General features: G+C 43.9%; 1 protein-coding gene across 8 annotated transcripts; it reads left to right on the plus strand.

Annotated features, from left to right (window-relative positions):
* The first annotated feature begins 1,151 nt into the window (after positions 1-1,151).
* On the plus strand, positions 1,152-18,493 carry RNF4 (ring finger protein 4). Of its 8 annotated transcripts, none has more exons than XM_040592534.1 (9): positions 1,264-1,340; positions 6,228-6,276; positions 6,369-6,390; positions 6,754-6,874; positions 7,825-7,904; positions 9,050-9,059; positions 10,388-10,553; positions 15,321-15,369; positions 15,723-18,493. In XM_040592534.1, the coding sequence occupies exons 3-9, from the start codon at positions 6,382-6,384 to the stop codon at positions 15,870-15,872; spliced, it is 585 nt and encodes a 194-aa protein (XP_040448468.1). In that variant the 5' UTR covers positions 1,264-1,340; positions 6,228-6,276; positions 6,369-6,381; the 3' UTR covers positions 15,873-18,493. The 8 variants fall into 8 exon arrangements, with proteins under 8 accessions (XP_040448485.1, XP_040448444.1, XP_040448476.1 ...); XM_040592527.1 differs by lacking the exon at positions 1,264-1,340 and adding an exon at positions 1,539-2,016; XM_040592551.1 differs by having other exon boundaries at positions 1,152-1,340; positions 6,228-6,390.
* The last annotated feature ends 1,632 nt before the right edge of the window (positions 18,494-20,125 follow it).

A 20,125-nucleotide genomic window follows, 5' to 3' on the forward strand; every position in this document is an offset into this window, starting at 1 on the left:
TAACTCATGTTTCATTCCTTTACATGAATTCATTACACTATTTACAGCCAAGAAGACAAGACTGACTCTTAAAATATCTAACAAAACAGATTTACAGAATCGGAGGTTTCACCAGTCTGATCTTAGTGCCAAAGCTGCACATGCCTGAGGTCTTGTATTTCAGTGTAAATGGCCAGACCACAAAAGCCTTCACATGCAATTGCAGTGTGACAAGGTGTAAGGACGTGCAGATTGCCTGAGAAAGACCGAGGTGTTTCAGCCCTCTGATGAGCATTGGACACAGGGTGCTCACCCCTCATGTAACACAGGTGCTGCTGGGTGGCAGTTGGCTCCCTCTTCCAAATCAGCCCCTGTAATGAGGCAAAGTCCACACTCAATGACTGCCTGGCCAGGTAACCTCACCTGCCCTAGAAAGCACAGATATTTTATTATTTAAATGAAAATAAGGACACAAAGGCAGTCATGTGGGAATGGTAAGCAACAAAAATATCTAGTAAAAATTTTGAGCACTGTTCACCTAGGGGAGGAGAAGGCAAAAAAAGTCTCCAAGAAAATCTATGAGTTTATCTACAAACAACCAAGTGGCTGCGCACAGGGCAGTAAGGTTTAGTGAAGGCCAGATGACCCCTGCACTAAGGCAGAGCAGCTAGGAAAAACCCTCGCAAATGGTGAGGCGAGGGCATCGAAACACCTCTGCAAATGTTTATAACAACTTACAAAGAGATTCTGGACTAATTATGCCACAGGCAGCAGGTAACACTTTCTGAGTTCATGGCTCTGATGAGTGTTGCTCACTGCATTGCAAACCTTTCCAGAAGATTGGCAGGGGGGCTCATACACACAAACACCACCCTCCCCCGCCACAACACTGGGGAGCACAGCAAAAGGACGGTAGCGCCTTGGCCAACCCTTTCAGAGTCCGTCAGGGCTAAAATAACTCTAGGACGCACAAGAAGTTCCCTCAGGCCAGCCAGCCCCCTCAGGTCAGGCTGCCCCGCCGTGAGGGGGCGGCGCGCCGGGGCTGGGCTGGGCTGCGCCGCGCGCCCGCTCCGCCCCTCGCCGCGCGCGCAACTACAACTCCCAGCACACCCCGGAGCCCCGAGCGGAGGTGGGGCCGCTCGCCTGACGCCTTTCTAATTGACGTGCGCCGCGACCACTCGGCGAGTCGCAGCGCCGCGGTCTGCTCAATGGCGGGAGAGCGAAGGCGGGCGTTGTGCTACGCAGCCGCCGGGCCGGGTGTTGAGAGTGAGGCCGAGGGGTCGTGTCGTGGGGGTGGGAGCGGCACTGGGGCCTCCGGGCCTGCCCTGTTTTTCTGAGGTGTCTAGGGCGGTGGGCGACAGGTGAGGGGGAAAGGGAGAGGCGGAGGGGAAGGGGGAGGTAGAGAGGAAGGAGGAGAGGAAGGGGGAGGCGGAGGGTGCCGCGCCTGGCCGCGGTGGGGGAGGGGCGGGCCGGCGCAGAGGGGAGCGGGGGAAGACGAGGCTTCTTCCACCGGTGAGTGGAGCTGGGCTCTGTGCAGCTGTACCGGGCCGACGCTGTGCCGCGCTGCCCCCTTCACTGGGGCGGGGGCGGTGACCCGGGCCCCTTCCTCCGGGTGCGGAGCGGGGCCACGGCCCTGCCTGGCGCTGCGGCGGCCCTCGGGGGATGTTTGTGGCCTGCCCTGGCTCCGCCTGGGACGCCGTGCCCCGCTCCCCTCCATCGCCGGTTCTGAATTTTGTTTTTTTTATCTCCGCCGCGTTGGAGGGCTGCGGGGCCTGCGAGAGCGGCTGCTTGGTCCCCGGGTCGGCCTCGGTCGTTCCTGCCCCCACGCCGGTCGCGGTGGTGTGCTCGTGGCCGGGCGGCAGCCCCCAGCTCCGGGGCACGGGCGGGCCCGCGGCCGGGTTGTGCCTGTGCTTCGCCGAAGGCGGGCCTGGCTGGGCGGTGCGGGCTGGCTGCTCAGCCTCCTGCCTCCTCGCTGGGGCCTTGAACGGCGTCTGCCGTGAGGGCCCTTCAGAGCGTGTCCTGAAGTGGCCGAGGGAGGTAGGTGCTGGAGACGAGACGATAGCCTTCCCCCTTTCCTCAGGAGGAGCGGGGGTGGCTCGGTGCATGCGGTACAGCTGCGTGGAGTTGTTAGTGTGTCCTCCCATTTTGTATGATAGCAGGAGTGGAGGAGACGCTTCTTTCCTGCCTCAGCGTCTCCCTGACGTGAAAAGTCACCCTCTTTCTGTATCTGATTTTGGGACTACTGAACAAAAGCTGTAGCCTCTGTCAGAAACTTATGCTTGTAAGAGCAATGAAGAACTTTTCTTTTGGCCTGTCATTTTTTTTTCTTGTTTCTGAAATGGGACATCAGGCTAACAAAAAGTTTTGGTGCATTTTATTAGCTTCTTTGTTTTGTTTTTGATTTGGGTTTTTATTGGGTTTTTAGTTTTGTGGGGTTTTTGTTAGTTTGTACATCTTACTTGTCTATAACTGAGTGCTTGGAGCAGGCAGGCTGGTATATCTGCTTTGTAGGCGTTTATCAGTCATCTTTACTCTTTATAGTGCCTTTCACCAGGCTTCTGTAGTGTGGGACTGCTTGACCTAATTTGGATAAAACATAATAGACTCATTTTCTGTTTTCACTGAAGTTGGTGTAGTGCCTCTGAAAAAACAAGAATGTCTTTAAAGGTACTGGAAATACACGCAATAAGAAAGTTTTGGAAGAGTAAAATAGCAGACAACTGTTCCCTGTAATAAATTCAAGACTAGCACTTTGTGATTGGTATGTGCATTGTTTGACCAGATTTATTTTTATACATGGTGCATATTTGATAGAGTGGTTCCTGTTGAGAATGCAAAGAGAGGTCTTAAGAGTAGAAGTGAGAAGGAAAATCTTAAAAGCATAGTATGTTATGTTTTGACAGATAAAAATGTGTAATGTTTTTGTCATCTGTGCTGTGCACACGTCAAACATTTAGATTGGCATTATCGCTTTCTTCAAGTGGTTGCTTTAGTGTATGTGTAAAGTTCAGTATGATTATGAAGTAAAGCTTTGTGTGTTAGCGAGACTTGGTAAAAATGTCTACTTCTTGTTTAAGTTAATTTGCCCCAATTCATGCTAAGCATGTGGGAGACCAAGACTTTGGTAACTTCTTACACCACTCTGAAAACAGTTTGTTGTCTAGAGAATCTTTCTTTCTTTTTTTTTAAATTTTTTAAAAATTGTAATTCAAACATGTTACACTAGGTCAACTTGAATTCAGTTGTTAATTTCTTTTATAGCTGAAAAAAATTAACAGCTGAGTTAAATGATTAATATGGGCATCAGTATTCCTTTACTCCTAGTGTAAATTTTCTTAACCAAAATGGCTTTATTTTTGTCAAGTATCTATCAGTACAGAGAAAGATTGGTGGGGTATAGTCCTTAAAATGCTAGAGTTAGCTAATAGAAACCTTGAACTTCGTTGTTAAGAGGACAACAGTGTTTAAGCCCTTGGGAGAGAGATATAACAGGAAAAATAACAGCATGTGCAGAGCTCTGTGTATGACAGAAAGGGGGAGTGACTCCTTCTGGTACTGTATCATCCTGCAGGGATGCAATAAAAAGTCTGTAATAAAAGCAGTCTGCTTGTTAAATTAATCTGCTAAGTTTTCACATTTTAAAAAAGTCGGGTTTTTTACTTTTTTAAAGGATCTTAGTTCTAGAATTCTGAATTGATGTCTTGAATGCGTGTTGCTGCAAGTTTAATAGATGAGCTTGCAAACAGCTTCAGCTGTGCTATGTGGTGCTTATGGGTTGGGGCAGCGGGGTGTGAGGTTGATGCATAACTCTATTTGTATTATCCAGTCTTGGGATCTTGGTGCTGGGTTTCACAGTGGCTGTTGGAGGAGGAGCATGTAGACCTTACCATTTAATTTGGGCTAACCTGTCCTTTATAATAAATAATACTATTAAATTGAGTAGTCCTGAGCCTTTGAAAATCTTAAAGGAATTCTTACTGATGTGTATGTCTCTAAACACAGAAAAGTTGGAACTCTTCTGTTTACCTCTGGTTTTGTGCACTACGAACTTGATCAGTGGTGTATTCAAGAAAGTAAGCTTTGATTTATTTCTGCTACCCATTTTTACAGTTTGGGCATCTAACTTTCAACGAAGCTTCCAGAGTAAGTCAATAATGTGGAAATCTATAGCCCCACAGAAGAAGTTTTCTTCTTACAAGACAAAAATATTGCTGGATTATGAGGCTCCATTCATAGTCTTAATAAATTCTGGCAGTCTTGATTCTCTTAATAAACATCTCTCTGGAGTTGGGTCATGTTAATACTGATGAACCTACCTATAATGATATATTTTAAGCTGATTTTGTAGATGAGCTTCTCTATGGGTATCCACTCTCAACTTTCTTTTTCAGAAGAAACCTCTGAAGAGGTTAGAGTCACTAGCAGCTAGAACATTTCTGTCTTATGTACTGTCTGCGTTAAGTATAAAGGAAGGCTACAGTTGATGTTGTAAGATTCTGAAAATTAAACCATCTAAATAGCAATGATGATTTCTATCACTTAGTTTAAGAAATGACTCTGTCTTGTGTTGCCTTTGAGGTCTGATACTACATCCTCCAAGATATGTTGAAGTGATCCTATCAGTAATTGTTCCTTGTTATCTTGGTAAAAAAGTGTACGAATATTTAACGTGGGTAAGGGCATTTTAGTGTGACATCTTCAATTGTGTATTACTTTGGTAATTACTTAACACTGTGATTTTCAAGTTTAAGTTTGTGGTTGGATCTTTGGTTGGTTGGTTGGGTTGGTTTGTTTTCTTCAGCTATAGCTGCTCTTTGACACTTAGGCCACTTGTGGCCAAAGAGAGTCTGTGCAACATTTATTTCCTGTTTGGAGTCATCCCAGGTGCTTGCTCCCCCTATATATTTAACCTTTTCTAAAGATACTTTGTCAACACACTATTGCAGTGAGTTGTGTTTGGTGTTAAAAACACCCAGTCTTGTGAAACCTTTTGTATGTTTTACATATGAAACTGTTAGGTGAACACATTGGACTTGATTTTTGCTGTCTTCCAGCAATGTAGATCCATCAGCGTATCAGGTTACTCTAAAAGTTTCTGTCTAAAATTGATGACTGGCATATTGTGTTGCTTAAACCTGCATAAATAAATCTTTGGGCTTAGTAAAAGTATCAAACTTTTATTGTAAGGATTTTTTAGATGTTTTTTGTTTTGGTAGTCATGATTCAGTGTTAATGGGTCTTTTAAAGTGATTTAAGAAATACAGAGAGAAAATTTAAAAGGGAAAAAAAATTGATCAGGCTCCCCTGAACTCAAGGTTATGCTTGACTACCAGTGCCATTTCATCCCACTGTGTGGTCTCACTGTTTCTTAATCTGAGAATAGGTTAATTGAGTGTGTGCTGGTCTTTGCAGCATAGATCAAGGTCAGTATTGGGAAGAGAGTTCTGCAGCTCTTAATTGTTATCAGAGAAGAACAGAGTTACATTTATGTCCTTTGTGTTCTTTACTGATTTCTTGTACGTAATTTTACGTAATAAAATGTAATTTTTTTCCCCCTGGGGTTTCCACTGTTGGTCCCTGCCCCACCCCCACCCCAGCTATTCATTGTGTGTTGGACACATGATAATTGCAGCATGAGCAAGCTTTAAGATGTGAACTTCAGTACTGTACCAGCTACTCATAAACACCTTAATGCTTTCCAGTTGTTTTCACTTAGCAGTTTGCTGTCGTATGCATTGGGGCATGCACACCTACAGTTACCATAGAGTAACTACTGTAAACTTCTATTCTCTTGCCGATCCATGAGTAGGGCTCAAGTGAAATTTCTCTGCTTCACATGCTTTAGAATCCTCTCAAGAAGTTTTTCACCTCCCCCCTGTTGGAATCTGGAGATTGGTTGGAGAAGAGAACTGCATATTTGTAATCCTTTCTTCTTTGAAGATTGCTGCTTAGGACACAATTTCCAGTGATTCCTGCCCACACGCAAACGTTGCCCTGAGAATCAATCAGTTGCTTTTCAGTTAATGGGGATTTCTTAGCATTTTTCTCGTTTGCTAACAAACTTGTTTATCTTGGTGTTTAGTTTAGGAAATGGATAAGAATACCTAAGGCTCGGGTGCCAAACCCTGGGACTTGCCCTCTGTTTTTGGACAGAAACGGGTGGTTCAGAACTGGGAATCTGGGAGAGGGGGTGTACTTAAGAGAACGGGCATTACAGGCAGGTCATCTTCTCTCTCCTTTTCTTACAGGTTTGGAAGAACACTGTTCTCAGAGCCTGTGAAATCTGGACTCTTAACGGTGTGCTACCTGAAGGAATATAAGGATTTGCTACTTGGTGCTTCCTTGCAATTACTCTTGTGGCATTTGTACCTCTCTTTCTGTGGTTTTAGGCCAAGAAGCGCTATGAGCACAGTAAGTATTTTACTGCGCAATGCAGACCTGATTCTTAAAAGGCGTTGTTTGTGGTACCTCTTTAAATGTTCTGAAGAGTTTGTAATAATTACACTGGAACACTAGTGTAATAAAACATCGTGTAACTTGGTGTTCTGCGATACTCAAGACTTTTGACTTCTTGACCGGTAAGAGGTCTGGGGTGATGTCTTTCCCTGGATGTGATGCTTTGGGTAGGAGTGACCCATAGCACCATTCAAGGCATGTTCCGGCCTTTCCGGAGAGTGTGTTGTGTATCCTTGTGTGCTTTCATTGGTGGTGCAAAGATGAGGGCCACGCGAACATTACTCCCAAAGAAGAAGCGAAGTTTTTTTTCTCTCTTAGACTCAACGCAAGCGCCGTGGAGGAGCAGTTAATTCTAGGCAAGCTCGGAAACAGAGCAGGCTGGCAGCTTCTACTGCAGAAATGGCTTCAGAAGCAGAGCCAATAGAACTTGAAGAAAGTGGTAAGCTTTTGTTTTAACTTGGTAAGAGCATAAACTGCTTCTGGAAGGTTGGGGTCCCAGTTCACCTGTGTCTTTTCAGTTTCTGGGCCTTTTGCTAGGGAGGAAAGGACACGTCTGGTTTTAGAGAGCATCTCGCATGGCATCTATGGACAGCAAGCCTGCTAGACTACTGTTTTGGTTTATTAGTAAGATGTGTTGCATTCAGTGCTGTTGATAAATGAATTGTGTATGAGCGGTCCTCAGGTGCTGCTCAGACATCTGAATGTCTGGGCTGACTAGCTGGGAGTTCCTGCAGCTGCTGCTGCAGATAGTAGTAACTTCTGCAGTGTTTGGGAACTCCCAAGTTTTAAGAAGATAATTAGAAGTTTGTCATCAGTCATGCCCCGTCCCTCAAGGGAGTGGCATTACTTGGTTAGTATGTTTTTACAAAAAAATATCAGAATGTAAAAAGCCTCCTTGACCTTCTAAATAGATATTTAAATTGCCTTCTGAAGCTGTAGGAAGGGTTAAGGTAACCATTGGTCTCTGGGTGATTACACGGTGCTCTGTTCTTGCTGTGCATTTGACTATGAGAGTTTGGAGGCAACATGAGATGGGAACATTCACAGCATGGTACTGTAAAAGTATTACATTCTATATGTTTTATTCTGTGTGTTAAATGTTCTCCTATGTTAGATGAATTATCTGGTGCTGTGTAGCTCCTGCAAGCTGTTGTCATACACCTGAACTGTCTGAGGGGTTCAGCTACTGTTCCTCTTGCATTGCACGTTGCAGAAGACCGGGGTGGTGATGCTTTAGGTGGATTCTTGAGGGGTTGAGTGAAATGTTGGATACGTTTCAGTAGAGAAGAGGGATAGAGCCATGCTGAATCACACCTCAGCCAGTTTGATAGTGGGAGGCAGTTTTATTCCTCTGCAATCTGATCTCGATTCTAATGTTCTGTTTTTAAGCTGGTGAAGAAGTAGTAGATCTCACATGTGAATCTTCTGATCCTGTAGTTGTTGATCTAACTCGCAATGATTCTGTTGTGGTAAGTAGCAAATGGCACACTTACCTAAATCTTGTATTCGAGAGACTTTTCTGATGTGCTCCCTGATAAAATTTGCCCTTAAAGCCAGATTGTAAGTTCAGAGCTAACTTCTCAGTGCTTGAAAGCCATGTGTTCCAGATCAACACAGAAGCTGCTCTGGAAATGCACTTGCAGTTAATGAGAGGGTAATCTGAAATGGCTTATTGCTGTAAGATTTGGGGAAAATGCACACCAGTCATGGCTCATGTCACATAAGGAGGTGCAATTTAAAGTTGGAGTTATGATAGGTATATCAAAGATGTAGGCCAATGATTTGAATAAGAAGTGAAGGAGGTAAGTCTTTATTGCACAAATACGAAGTCTTTAGCTGCAATGTCAGTTTAAGGTATTCCTGTTGCAGAGGTGCCAAGCGCAACTGTAGCTGACCACAGTACAAACTGGTTCAGTTTATTACTCCAAGAAGCCTCAGAAAAGTCCACTTTTCCTTACTGCTCTTCTTAAAGCTAGCATAGTGTTCAGTCCAGTCCAGAGTGTCCTCCATAAACCTCAGTTTTGGGATGCCCCTGCAGCTGTGCAAAGCAGGAACAAGCGGCAGGTATAACATTGGGGTTGTTTCCTGCTGGGACTGTTCCCAAGCCTTGGCGAGGGCAACGCCTCAAGCTTTACGGCACAACCTGCATTGCCCCAGCTCTAGTTCTGCCAAAGACAGGACAGCGGGTTTGGCTTTTGTATTTTTTTTTTCTTCAGCACTGTTGTTAAAATATTTAGTATTTATGGCTATAACACCTGAATTTGCCTGTTTTGCGGAGAAAGAGGGAAAGAATCTCCTCCAGCCTCAATCAGATCAGGGTACTGAAAGTGGGGAGCGGGGAGGAGGGCGTTCCGGAGATTGTCAGCTGCCTCCATTACTACCCCTGTGTAGCGGTGTGCGCAGAGCCAGAAGTGACCACTTCCATGTTTTTAGAGCAGCAGCTGATGTGCTCCTGCTGTTAACACTCTAATGAAAAGGAGACTGATGTCCTGCCACTCTGGGCTTGTTTTGTGGTGATTGCTTAGCTTACCTGGTGTATCTGTAACGCTAGGGCTGCACACCGAAGTCTAACTGTGTTTTCTTTTCTCTCCCTTCCCGTCTGCGCTGATGCAAGATTGTTGAAGGTGAGTTGACGCTTTACAATTGATAATAGAGTTGTCTTAAGCTTAAGGTTTTCTTTTTGGCTTTTCCAACAAACGTGAGCAGTGTGGGTTGAAACTGTGTTTACCCAGTTTCAAGGGAAAGGAAAGAAAGCATCTGGCCAGTCTCTTAGAGAATGGATCCAATCTGTGTTTGATAGTTGCTATCAGAGCTTGTAGGAAGTTATCTGAAATACAATGCATCAAAGCTGCTCAAAATGTGTGTTGTTATTTTCCAGATACTGTAAGCCCAAAGTTGATAATAATTTTAATTAGCACTGGAATACCTGCTTTGAATAAGAAAATGCTGAAAGGGTTTTGAAGCCAGTGTTGCAGTGAAGGAACTAGAAAAGGAAGTTATTTGTGGTCATAGTATTCACTTCCATGATCTAGTCTGAGATTTTGTAATGAGAAGTATTAACTGTGGAATTTTTATTTTTTTTTGCTTTAGGTGTTTTACAATAGTTATAGGTATAAAGAAGTTCATCCTTTAGACCTTTCAGTCCTTGTTCTGATTATAATAACTTACTAATAGATGTCAGACATCTACTTATTTAGAATGTAATCTGTTCTGTGCTCTGAATGAAGCAAGTGCAAGTAATAAATACTTGCAGTAAATGTTGTAGCTGAGTACTTATGCAGGAAGGAACTTTAATTTTGTGGCTATTTATGTAATTGATTATTGTTTTCATGTACACTGGACTTGCAGAGGTAACTATTGCATACAGTTTGTAATTGTTAAAAAGCAGACAGCTGTTCTTTAACCTTTGGACGTTACAGACCAAGCAATTAAATATTTTTTCAACTGCTTTTATTTTGGGCAATATAACTCCATTTTCAGTTTACCTTAACTCAACAGGAAGATGATGAAAATGTCAAAGGAGACACTGCTTGAAGTATTTTTATAATTTCCAAGTACTGTTTTAAAAAGACTCATTTTATAGAAACTGCCTTTGAGTGGGGACATTTGGTTTAACACAGACAAAAAGAGTGGAACAGTTCAGCATCATATGTGGATAGATCAGTGAGGAACCAGAACAGTTCCATAACTTTGATTTTTAGGTTTAAGTATCCGTTCCATCACTTCTGAAACTTTGTGAACAAAGAACTCTGTGTATTACCAGGTCTTTTTATTGTGTATGTGCTACCTCACCAGGCTACTTCTAAATGTAACTTCAGTCCTCTCTGTCTCTCTCGTGTCACACAGACATATATTTGAACTGTCACAGACTGCTTATAATCATGCCTTTCAAGGATAGTTCCAGGGGGAGGGGGAGAGACATATATTATATCTTCACTTACCTAAATTACAGAGAATCAGCGACAAGGGAGAAATCTTAGACTAAGAAGCCAGCGACAGTCAGACAGCTGTGTACTGAGTAGCGATGATGAAGATGAAACTAGAGACAATGATGTGTATGTGACAGATAAAGTATCTCGAGAATTGGGACCACTGGAAGATGAAACTGCAAGTTCAAAGTATGTATGCCTTATGAACTACCATACATTGAATTTTCCTTTTCTTATACATAGAGGACTAAGTTATCGTTATAGCCTGGCTTACCTGGGAAGTCTTAATTTACTCTGGTCAGTTCTCTCTTTCAATGAGTACAATGTCACATTTTGCATAATGAGCAAGTAATACTGTTTGCACTTCAGGATACAAAGGCAGCTTAAGACAGATGTAGAGCTTTAAATACAACCTTAAGATGAGTGTTGGAGTACTGCAAGGAAGGAGGATTAGTCGCAGGGCATAGCTCATAATTATTACGTTTACATTTTATGCAAAACTCTAGGAGCGATGTTAGATACGGATATATATTCATTGGTGTCAATGAGGCTTGGTTTTGTGTGACCGGCAGGCAGCAGCCTGGCAAATTCCACTAAAAAATATTACTCAATCACTGGTTTTCTATACACTGTGCCAGTTAACTGCCTTTTCTCTGAGTGGTAACCGTTCTTCCCAAGGTATACTTGTAAGGCAGTTATGGAGGTAATATTGTCATTGACAGATTTTATTCTGTTGCATGTACCTCATACGGCTCTGTGTTTGCATGTGAGATGGCAGTGTGTCACTGTTCAGGTCAAGTGCTTGCACAGTGAAGACCCCATTTTGCAGAGAAACAGTAAACTCCAGCTGTTCAGATGGGAGTTTTATGTTAAGAATGTTAAGAAATACAGTGAATTAAACTAATTAAATAAGGTGTCTGTGTGACTAAGGAAGACAAAGTACATTAGAATTGTGGTATAAGCATTTTTAAGTTGAGGAGGGGAGAAGAATACAGGTTTTAATAAAGCTGGTGTGCTTTGAGCCTTTTAGGTGACCTGAAGGCAATGTAGGCAGACAACTTGGGTATGGAAATTTTGGGTGTCAGGTCTTAAATATGCCACTTAAAGGGTTTATACTGTTCTGAAATATAGTGGATTTTGCCAGTGGATTTGTAGATTCTTAAGTTTTGCCTGTTGAGTATGTAGGTGAACAAATCCTGCTAGTTAATATAAAAATTAATGTTTTCTTCCTCAATCTCAACCTTCTCTATTGAAGAGTGTCTGTCATGGTTTAATCCCGGCTCACAACCGAGCACCGCACAGCTGCTTGGTCACTCCCCCCCACCTAGAGGGATGGGAAGGAGGATTGGAAAGGAATCTCAACCCTTGAGTTTTACATAAGAACAATTTAATAGGTAAAGCAAAAGCTGCACACGCAAGCAAAGCAAAGTAAGGAATTCATTCACCACTTCCCATGGGCGGCAGGCAGGTGTTCGGCCGTCCCCAGGGAAGCTGGGCTCCATCATGCGTGACAGTTAACTTGGGAAGACAAATGTCATAATGCCAGATGTCCCCCCCCTTCTTTCTTCCCCTAGTTTATATACTCAGCATGACATCATATGGTATGGAATGCCTCTTTGGCCAGCTTGGGTGACCTGTCCTGGCTGTGTCCCCTCCCTGTTTCCTGTGCCCAAGGAACTAAAAAGTCCTTGATTTAGTATAAACCTTACCCAGCAACAACTGAAAACATCAGTGTCTTATCAACATTGTTCTCACATCATAGCCAAAACACAGCACTGTACTAACTGCTAAGAAGAAAATTAACTCTATCCCAGCTGCAACCAGGACAGTGTCCACCCCTTATTTCATACTATTTAAGTCATGCCACGCTTTCCAATACACCCTCATTAACCACCATCAGTCTTCCCATCTTTTGACATAGACTAGGGGAGTGATGTCTTTGTATTATGTACCACCACTGTCAAAATGTCTATAAAATGTCCACTGAGTTAATTTAGTCCATGAACACTATCTCTTACGGTGGTCTCTCAGGAAAAGAGAGGTTGTGTGGGGTTATCAGGCATCAGGTCAGGTCACTGTTGCACTTGCACTGCTTTTTGTAAGGCTTGTCCTCCAGTGGTTCTGGTGGTTGCTGCTATAGTAATTCCTATAACATGAAACTCAGATCATGAGTTACAACAATTTAAAGGTATATCCATTACAGTCTCCACCCTGGACCCTTTGGACCACCCCGTAGGGTTTAACACTGCAATGAACTCCTCCCCTTGCCCCTGCTCCGGCTTGGACTTATCCACAGACTGCAGCAGGCTCTCCAGGGGTATACCTGTTGCAGCATAGACACATCCACAGTCCTTAGAGGTGCCCCTGTTCCAACATGGCCTTATCTATGGGCCATTACCATAGACCTGCTCCAACGTGGCCTTACCCACAGCCACAGTCCCTTCGGAAGTAAATCAGCTCCAGCATGGCCTTATCCCTGGCTGCCTCCAGGGCTGTTCTTGCTCTGTTGTGGGCTTATCCATGGCCACACACGTTGAGATGCTTCAGCATCACCTCATGCATAGCCACTGATGCTTCAAGATGTACCTACTGCAGCACAAACTTATCCACAGCCACAGATGCTTCGAGGTGTCCCTTCTCCAACGTGGACTTGTCCTTGAGCCACAATTTCTTCAGAGGCATACCTGCTGCAGCACAGACATAACCATGGCCACAGACACTCCAAGATATACCTACTCAGACATGGACTTTTCACGGCTACAGGGTCTTTGGGGTGTCCTGCTCCCACGTGAACTCATCCACAGGTCACAGTCCTTTTGACCGAAGTTCACACTGGAGTTTCAGCCTGTCCGGTACAGCAGCACAGAAACAGCAGCGATGCCCTGGCCATCTGCCAGCCCCGGAGCATAGCCATTGCTCTTATCAGAATGTTCCTGGGCACAGCACAGTGAGATGATAAAGCAGTACAGCAAGCAGCAAAAGCAAGAAGCAGCCACTAACAAGTACTAGACTAACATACGTTAAGGCAAGCAAGCCCCATGGTAAGCACAGAAACCTGCCCCTTCATAGCTAAACAGAAATAACAGCTATAAATTCAAACTAGCACATTCCAATCAAATATGTTGTTATCTCGAACCTGCGTTGGGCACCAAAAAGGACTGTTGTGGTTTAACCCCAGCCGGCAACCAAGCACCACACAGCTGCTTGGTCACTCTCCCCCACACACAGAGATGAGGAGGATTGGAAAGGAATGTAAAACTCAAGGGTTGAGATAAGAACAACTTAATAGGTAAAGCAAAAGCTGCGCACGCAAGCAAAGCAAAGTAAGGAATTCATTCACCACTTCCCATGGGCAGGCAGGTGTTCGGCCATCCCCAGGGAAGCTGTGTTCCATCATGCGTGACAGTGAACTTGGGAAGACAAATGCCATAATGCCAGATGTCCCCCCCTTCTTTCTTCCCCTAGTTTATATACTCAGCATGACATCATATGGTATGGAATGCCTCTTTGGCCAGCTTGGGTGACCTGTCCTGGCTGTGTCCCCTCCCAGTTTCCTGTGCTCAAGGAACTGAAAAGTCCTTGATTTAGTATAAACCTTACCCAGCAACAACTGAAAACATCAGTGTCTTATCAACATTGTTCTCACATCATAGCCAAAACACAGCACTGTACTAACTGCTAAGAAGAAAATTAACTCTATCCCAGCTGCAACCAGGACAGCGTGCCTTCCTGCACTGTTAAGATGAGGCTAAAACATCTCAGTGCTGCAGCATTTAATATTGACAAAAAGATACTAATACTGGAGATTGCCACAGCACCGTCTACAGCATTACTCTATAGTGGCAGACTACTCTTGCTTATATGAATGTTATAATCAATTGTAATTAGTTACTGAGTTGGTATTATGGCTGCTGCATGAAGAATTTGAGTATAAAAATAAATGGGAGAATTGAGTTATATTATGTATGTGAAATTAGAGGTAGATATTAGTAGTGCTCATTGCTTGAATTTAAGACTACAGGATAAAGGCTATCTCATGCTTTCTATTACTGTTTAGTTAATAAATTACAAAGTTCCTTAGAATGGGTGGTGACATAATAAAGCAAAAATATATATATTTTGACATATGTCTTAATAAAGTTCATGGTAAAGAATAATGAAAGCACCTTACTGTTGTCATTTAAAATAGAGATGAATATGTGAATAAAAGTGGCAGGAGCCTGTTCCTTTTTCTGATAAAGAATATTATTCAGCACGCAACATATCACATATCTCTTTACACAGAATAGCTATGTTTTCAGTAAGTGTTTGTGCAATACAGCTCTCCTGGAGGACAAAGGCAGGAGAGGTACATCTGTAACCATAGCTTGGTAACAGGATGCAAGTTGATCTTTCCTTCTCTGAACTAGAAATTTATTTTTTAATATTTCTTATGTTGGTGTGTTCCTGCCCTACATCTTATAAAGGAGTTCTTGGCACGAATATGTTGCTGGGCTGGGATGTTATGATAACTAGAGTTAGGGGTTTAATTTAAATATATATATAAAATAGATTTAATTTCTGACCGCCTCTTTCACTTGTAGGATAGGGAGGTTCCCAAGGACAGCTCGATGCTTTTCTTACAAGACTCTTGCGACCTGCTGAAGAGGCATAGTGCCCTGCCTGTGCTGCACGGTGCTGTAGGTGGCTGTTAGTTGTAGTACTAGGGCAGGGTGGCTCACTGCACCTTCCCCGGGTGAAAGCCAAGAGAGTTTCCTTGAGGTGAGGCAGCCCCTGCCTGCTTATTCAAGGCAACAGACTGGGAGAGGTGAAAGTACGCAGGGATCTTCAGACGGGACGCGCCACGGCTAGTCTGTGCAGTCAGGTGATTGCGTGACGTTTTATTTATCGGTAACCCTCGATGCACGGTGAAATTAATGGATGCATGTTCTCTCTGGTTTTGTTCTCTACCGCAAGGCCGTCTGGTACCGTTAGCTGTCCGATTTGCATGGATGGCTACTCAGAGGTAAGGATCAGTGTGTTGTCATCGTTTCTTTGTTGTCGGAGGGAGAACGGGGCAGAAGGTGAGCTGCGCGACTCTGTTGGGTTCTGTGGGATGCTGCGGGCGGCTGGCTTCAAGTGCAGAGCTCGGCTTGACGGTGAAACTCGGTTGTAACTCCAAAAGTAATTTCTTAGTGGTGTACGTAGAGGGAGAAACACTGCCCAAGGTGGCACTGAGAGAGAGATCTCTGGGTTCCGTATTACGATAGTGGCAGCGTACCAATTCCAGATACTTTGGGTGCTGTGTGCCTGGTGCCAGCAGACCAACCGAGTTGAATTCTTTGCTCCAAATCCCTGTTGCGGTTTCTTTTGTTCCAGATTGTGCAAAGCGGGCGACTGATTGTGTCAACCAAGTGCGGCCACGTCTTCTGCAGTCAGTGCCTCCGTGATTCCCTTAGGAATGCCAACTCTTGCCCAACCTGCAGGAAGAAACTCACTCACAGACAGTATCATCCCATTTATATATGAGTGCTTCTCTATTCTCAGGACAGACTCAACTGGATTTTTGGGGAAAATGTCATGTTTTCAGTGCTCTGAAGATTTAAAGAGCAGCAGGTTGTACACACATCCAAATAAAACTGATGTTTTTGGAGAATAACTTGTGCGTATACAGACAGCTTTTCTATGGTCCAAGCTGCTTCTTGTTACATCCCTGGTTAGAATGTTGAATTTGTGACTGTTTCTAAAGTAGACCAGCAGCTTGTATCAGAAAGGAAGCAGCTAATCCATTTCCTTCTCCTTTTCTAACGCTTAAATAAGAGGGGCCTGATTATTTTGTTGTTTCTTACTCTTTAAGTTATTCCCACCTTGCATACAGATACGGAGTAGCTACCTTTCCAAATGTAGATGAGCAATTTGCCGTTTTGTGACACTTTACAGTTTTTATGCGAGAAGAATTTACGACTATTGCTTTGTGCTCTGCCATCTTTGCCCAAGTAGAGTTAAGTTCCGCAGTGATGGATTGTTTTGTCGTAAATCTATATTAAATTGACAGCCAAGGTCATGCAATAAAATAACCTGCTGTTCACCAGCAATCAGGTGTTTTAAGCAGAAGGCTTGAACATGTAGATTTCTTTATGAACTCCATGAGATCTAAAGTACATTGACAGATTGCAACATGTACAATGTGAAAACACTGCTTCGAATGTTTTAACTGTCAAGAATTCCTGTGTTTGTATCGCAACATTGAATTTCCTTTCTAATATGATGACTCTTGGGTTTACTACTGTTCTGTAGCGCTCTCTCCTGATGACTAAGGAGCCATAGTCTTCTCTGGGCTTGCTGGTGGTGAATAAGTAGCAAACTGTGTGCTGTCCTCTTGTCAGCTGAATACCAAACTACCTACAGATCTTGTTACTGTATCAAGTGTATCCAGCCTAGTGCTTAAAAGTTCAGTGCATTTGTTTTGCTCTTTCTTCTGTTCTACTGACACCTGACTGGTTTTAGCCTGATGGATCGGACTAAAAAATAATTGCGTTGCCATGGAGTTAGGTCACAGAGCCTTTAAAAGGTGTTTGATAGCACTCTTGTCTTGGCCGCTTTTTGAGAGCAAAGTTTAATCTCACTTTGCCCTGGGGGTTGTCCAGCTTTCTTGATATATGCTTTATTAAACAAGAAGATAAGTTAGATGCATGTCCTGAGACAATTCCTTTGTTTAAGCAAGGCAATAATACACAGGTTTCTGGACTGTTCCCCAGTCACTTTTCTGTTTTTTCCAAGACTGAGTTGTACGTGTCTGCTTTAAACCTGTAACAGCTAAAAGCCTGCTGGCTGGTGTGGAATCCCAGATGAGCTGACACAAACAGGATTATAGTAATTAAATATAGTTGAGATGATTAAAATCAGTGTTTCATGATCTACATCTGCAGCAGCCACATCTATAAAAAAGTCCAAAAGTAAACGATTAGAGGCACCATTCTGTACTCTTGGTGCAGCACAATTGTTGGATGTGTTTAGTGAACATAAATATCTGATGTGTCTTTGCTAACCTGTCCTAGGGATCTGTAGGAAGCCTTTAATTGAAGCAGCTCTTCTAATTAGCTGTCTCAAGTTCTGAATTGAAGATTGCAACCCGGAAGTAAAGGGGGGTTTATTAGGATGTTTAGGGATGTATCTGGATGTAGCAATACAGAGTCTTGTTCCATAAAGGCTAGCTTCAGGAATGCAATACCTTCCCCGCCGTGGCTTGGAATAGCTTTGGTTCAGCACTGTTACCAGGAATATGCCGTTTCTGCAGAGTGCTACTATGGTAACTGCTAAAAAGTTACACGTGTTTAGTTACCGTCTGCTCCCATTGAATATAAACTACAAACAGTTGTCTTAGGATAGTGCAGTGGTGACAACAGCTGGCATTTGTGTCACAAAAAGCAGATAATCGATGAAACAATTCTAAAGATGCTTAAAGCATGAATTGCCTAAAGAGAAGCAGCCCACCATTAAAACTGTCAAGAATAGTTAGGGTCCACAGGAACACCTTTCTTCCACTAGCTTAACAAAGAAAAAATGAAATAAAAGGCCAGTTTTCCTTGGTGGCTACTGTACGAGAAGGATGATCAGAAGAGGATTGAAGGGATTACCTATGGGGATGTGGGTGTCACGCATCTTTGCATCTTTCAGGGTGTACTAGCCATAGCCTAAAATGACTTTGCACAACTCCCTCCATGTAAATATTACTTTATAGTTAGTGTCTCAATAAACAGATCTAATTGAAATTTAGATACCACAAACTATAAAATATTGAACAAAAACTTTTTTAGCTTTTGTGTACCCTGTGAAGTGCCACAAATTTTGTGCATCTCAGAATGAATTTTAAGTCTCAGTACATGGGAAAACACTAAACTGAGTTATATGCTTTTTTTTGAAGGGGAAAATAAACAACAAACAGTATATTTGAGTTCCAGTGATGTTTCACTTTGCCAGAACTGATAGATAATATAAAGATTTTTTTCCTTATGTAAATGTATGTCTTGTATATAGCTCAATTTTCCCTGTATTTAACTGTATTCATGTCTGTCTGTCCCATCTATGTTGGACTCTGCTGGCAGGCAAACCATTCTTTTAACAGTTGGAAATAAAAACTATCAATTTGATCAATCGGAAGCACTCATTTTTCTAATCCCATCCCATTGGTGGGGGGTGGGAGGGCTGGCACAGAGGTCCTAAATCCCCAAACCTTTTGGTTCTTTTGGCCAGTGTGTGTTGTATGGGGAGCAGGAGGAAGGTGCTGCCTGGGAGGTGAGTGATGGAGGGGGGGGGATGCCGTGCTGCTTGGGGCTGGAGGAGTCGGGGGAGCTGGTGGCAGAGGTTTCACTTTAAAGCACAGGAGGGGTTGGGCTGTCTCCCTGCTCTGGAGTTGTTGACAAAGCTCACGTGTCCTGTTGCATATGTGTGTGATGTATGAAGCACCGTGGTGGGGAGAGGGTGAGGAGAAATGCTGCAGGGAGGACCAGACATGCAGTGCTGTGGAAGTCAACATAAAGCTTATTATATTTCTTTTTCAGATTGGATCCTGTTGCCTTGAAGTTCCTTTCTTGTGCTTCTTACTTGCCTCTATTACTCATTTTTTATGAAGGTTCTGCACGTTAAGGAGAAGAGAATGACACTAAAGTTTGTGAAGCTGAAGTTCATGTCCAGGGAAGAGCAGTCCTGGACTAGGAGGACAGGTAAGAAGCACGGTCCAGGTGTTAGTTGGAACATCTGGGGGATGCTCGCAGTGCCGCAGTGGCTGGAGCAGAGGGTGAGATGAGTGGGGAGGAATGTGCTGGGGCCTGGACTGGAGTGGAGAGCAGTGCTGTGCACTGGGGACCAGTGGTGGAGCATCGTGAGTCAGAAAATGGAACTACAGGGCAAAGTGCAGAGATGTCACCACAGCCGAGTTGTGTGTGAGCAGCCAGGTGGTGGAGGGGAATTGCCAAGGGTAAGCCTTGGTGCATGTCAGGTGGAGCAGCTTAGCAGCACCACAGCTGCTACAAGGAGCTGCTGCGTTCTGCTTGCAGAGCTTAAACCTTGATTTGCCTGGGTTAGGTCACAGGGTGGTGACGCAGCTCTGGGGCGATGCTTACAGGTGATGCAGTGCGGGCTGTGAAGCTTTGGTGAACTGTAGAAACATACATCCTTGCATTGTGTCTGATCTGCACTTTGTGGCACCGAGCGCTATTTCATATGTTCTGTCTAAATCTGTTCTATTTTCTGGGTCAAGAGACTGAGCCTTTGGGCTTGTGAGGATGTTTTAACCTCTGAATATTTTATGTCTTTTTATGTGTTTTGCCTGATGATGTGAACCCAGCTTGCTTCTTTGCGTGTTGCTCTCTTTCGTCTGAAGACCAAATTCATACTAGTTTTTACAGCTGACTTAGGGCATACTAACAGATGCTTCGGAGCTGTTTGATATTCTTTCTGATATCCTAAGTCAGGGGTCCTCAAACTACGGCCCGCGGGCTGGATACGGCCCCCCAGGGTCCTCAATCCGGCCCCCGGTATTTACAGACCCCCCCGCCGGGGGCTGGGGGGGGAAACCAGGCAGCCGCAGATGACTGCCTGCCACTGCATCCGCGCGCCGGCCCCCTGGTTAAAGAGTTTGAGGACCCCTGTCCTAAGTCCTCCTACAATTTCTCTTTGAGGGTTCTGGGAAGGTAAGAGGAACAGGAATATCTGGTCTGGGGCTTCCCAGAGGAGAAGGTTGCCGTCTGTACCACGGAGAATCCCCAGAGCTGTGTCCAGAT

This window comes from Falco naumanni, chromosome 1 (genome assembly GCF_017639655.2).
Source record: "Falco naumanni isolate bFalNau1 chromosome 1, bFalNau1.pat, whole genome shotgun sequence".
Lineage (NCBI taxonomy): Eukaryota > Metazoa > Chordata > Aves > Falconiformes > Falconidae > Falco > Falco naumanni.

Coding starts and splice junctions, on each gene's coding strand:
- RNF4 (XM_040592551.1), top strand. Junction 6,875..7,824: donor AATAGAACTTGAAGAAAGTG/GTAAGCTTTTGT, acceptor TCTGTTTTTAAG/CTGGTGAAGAAGTAGTAGAT. Junction 10,554..15,320: donor GATGAAACTGCAAGTTCAAA/GTATGTATGCCT, acceptor CTCTACCGCAAG/GCCGTCTGGTACCGTTAGCT.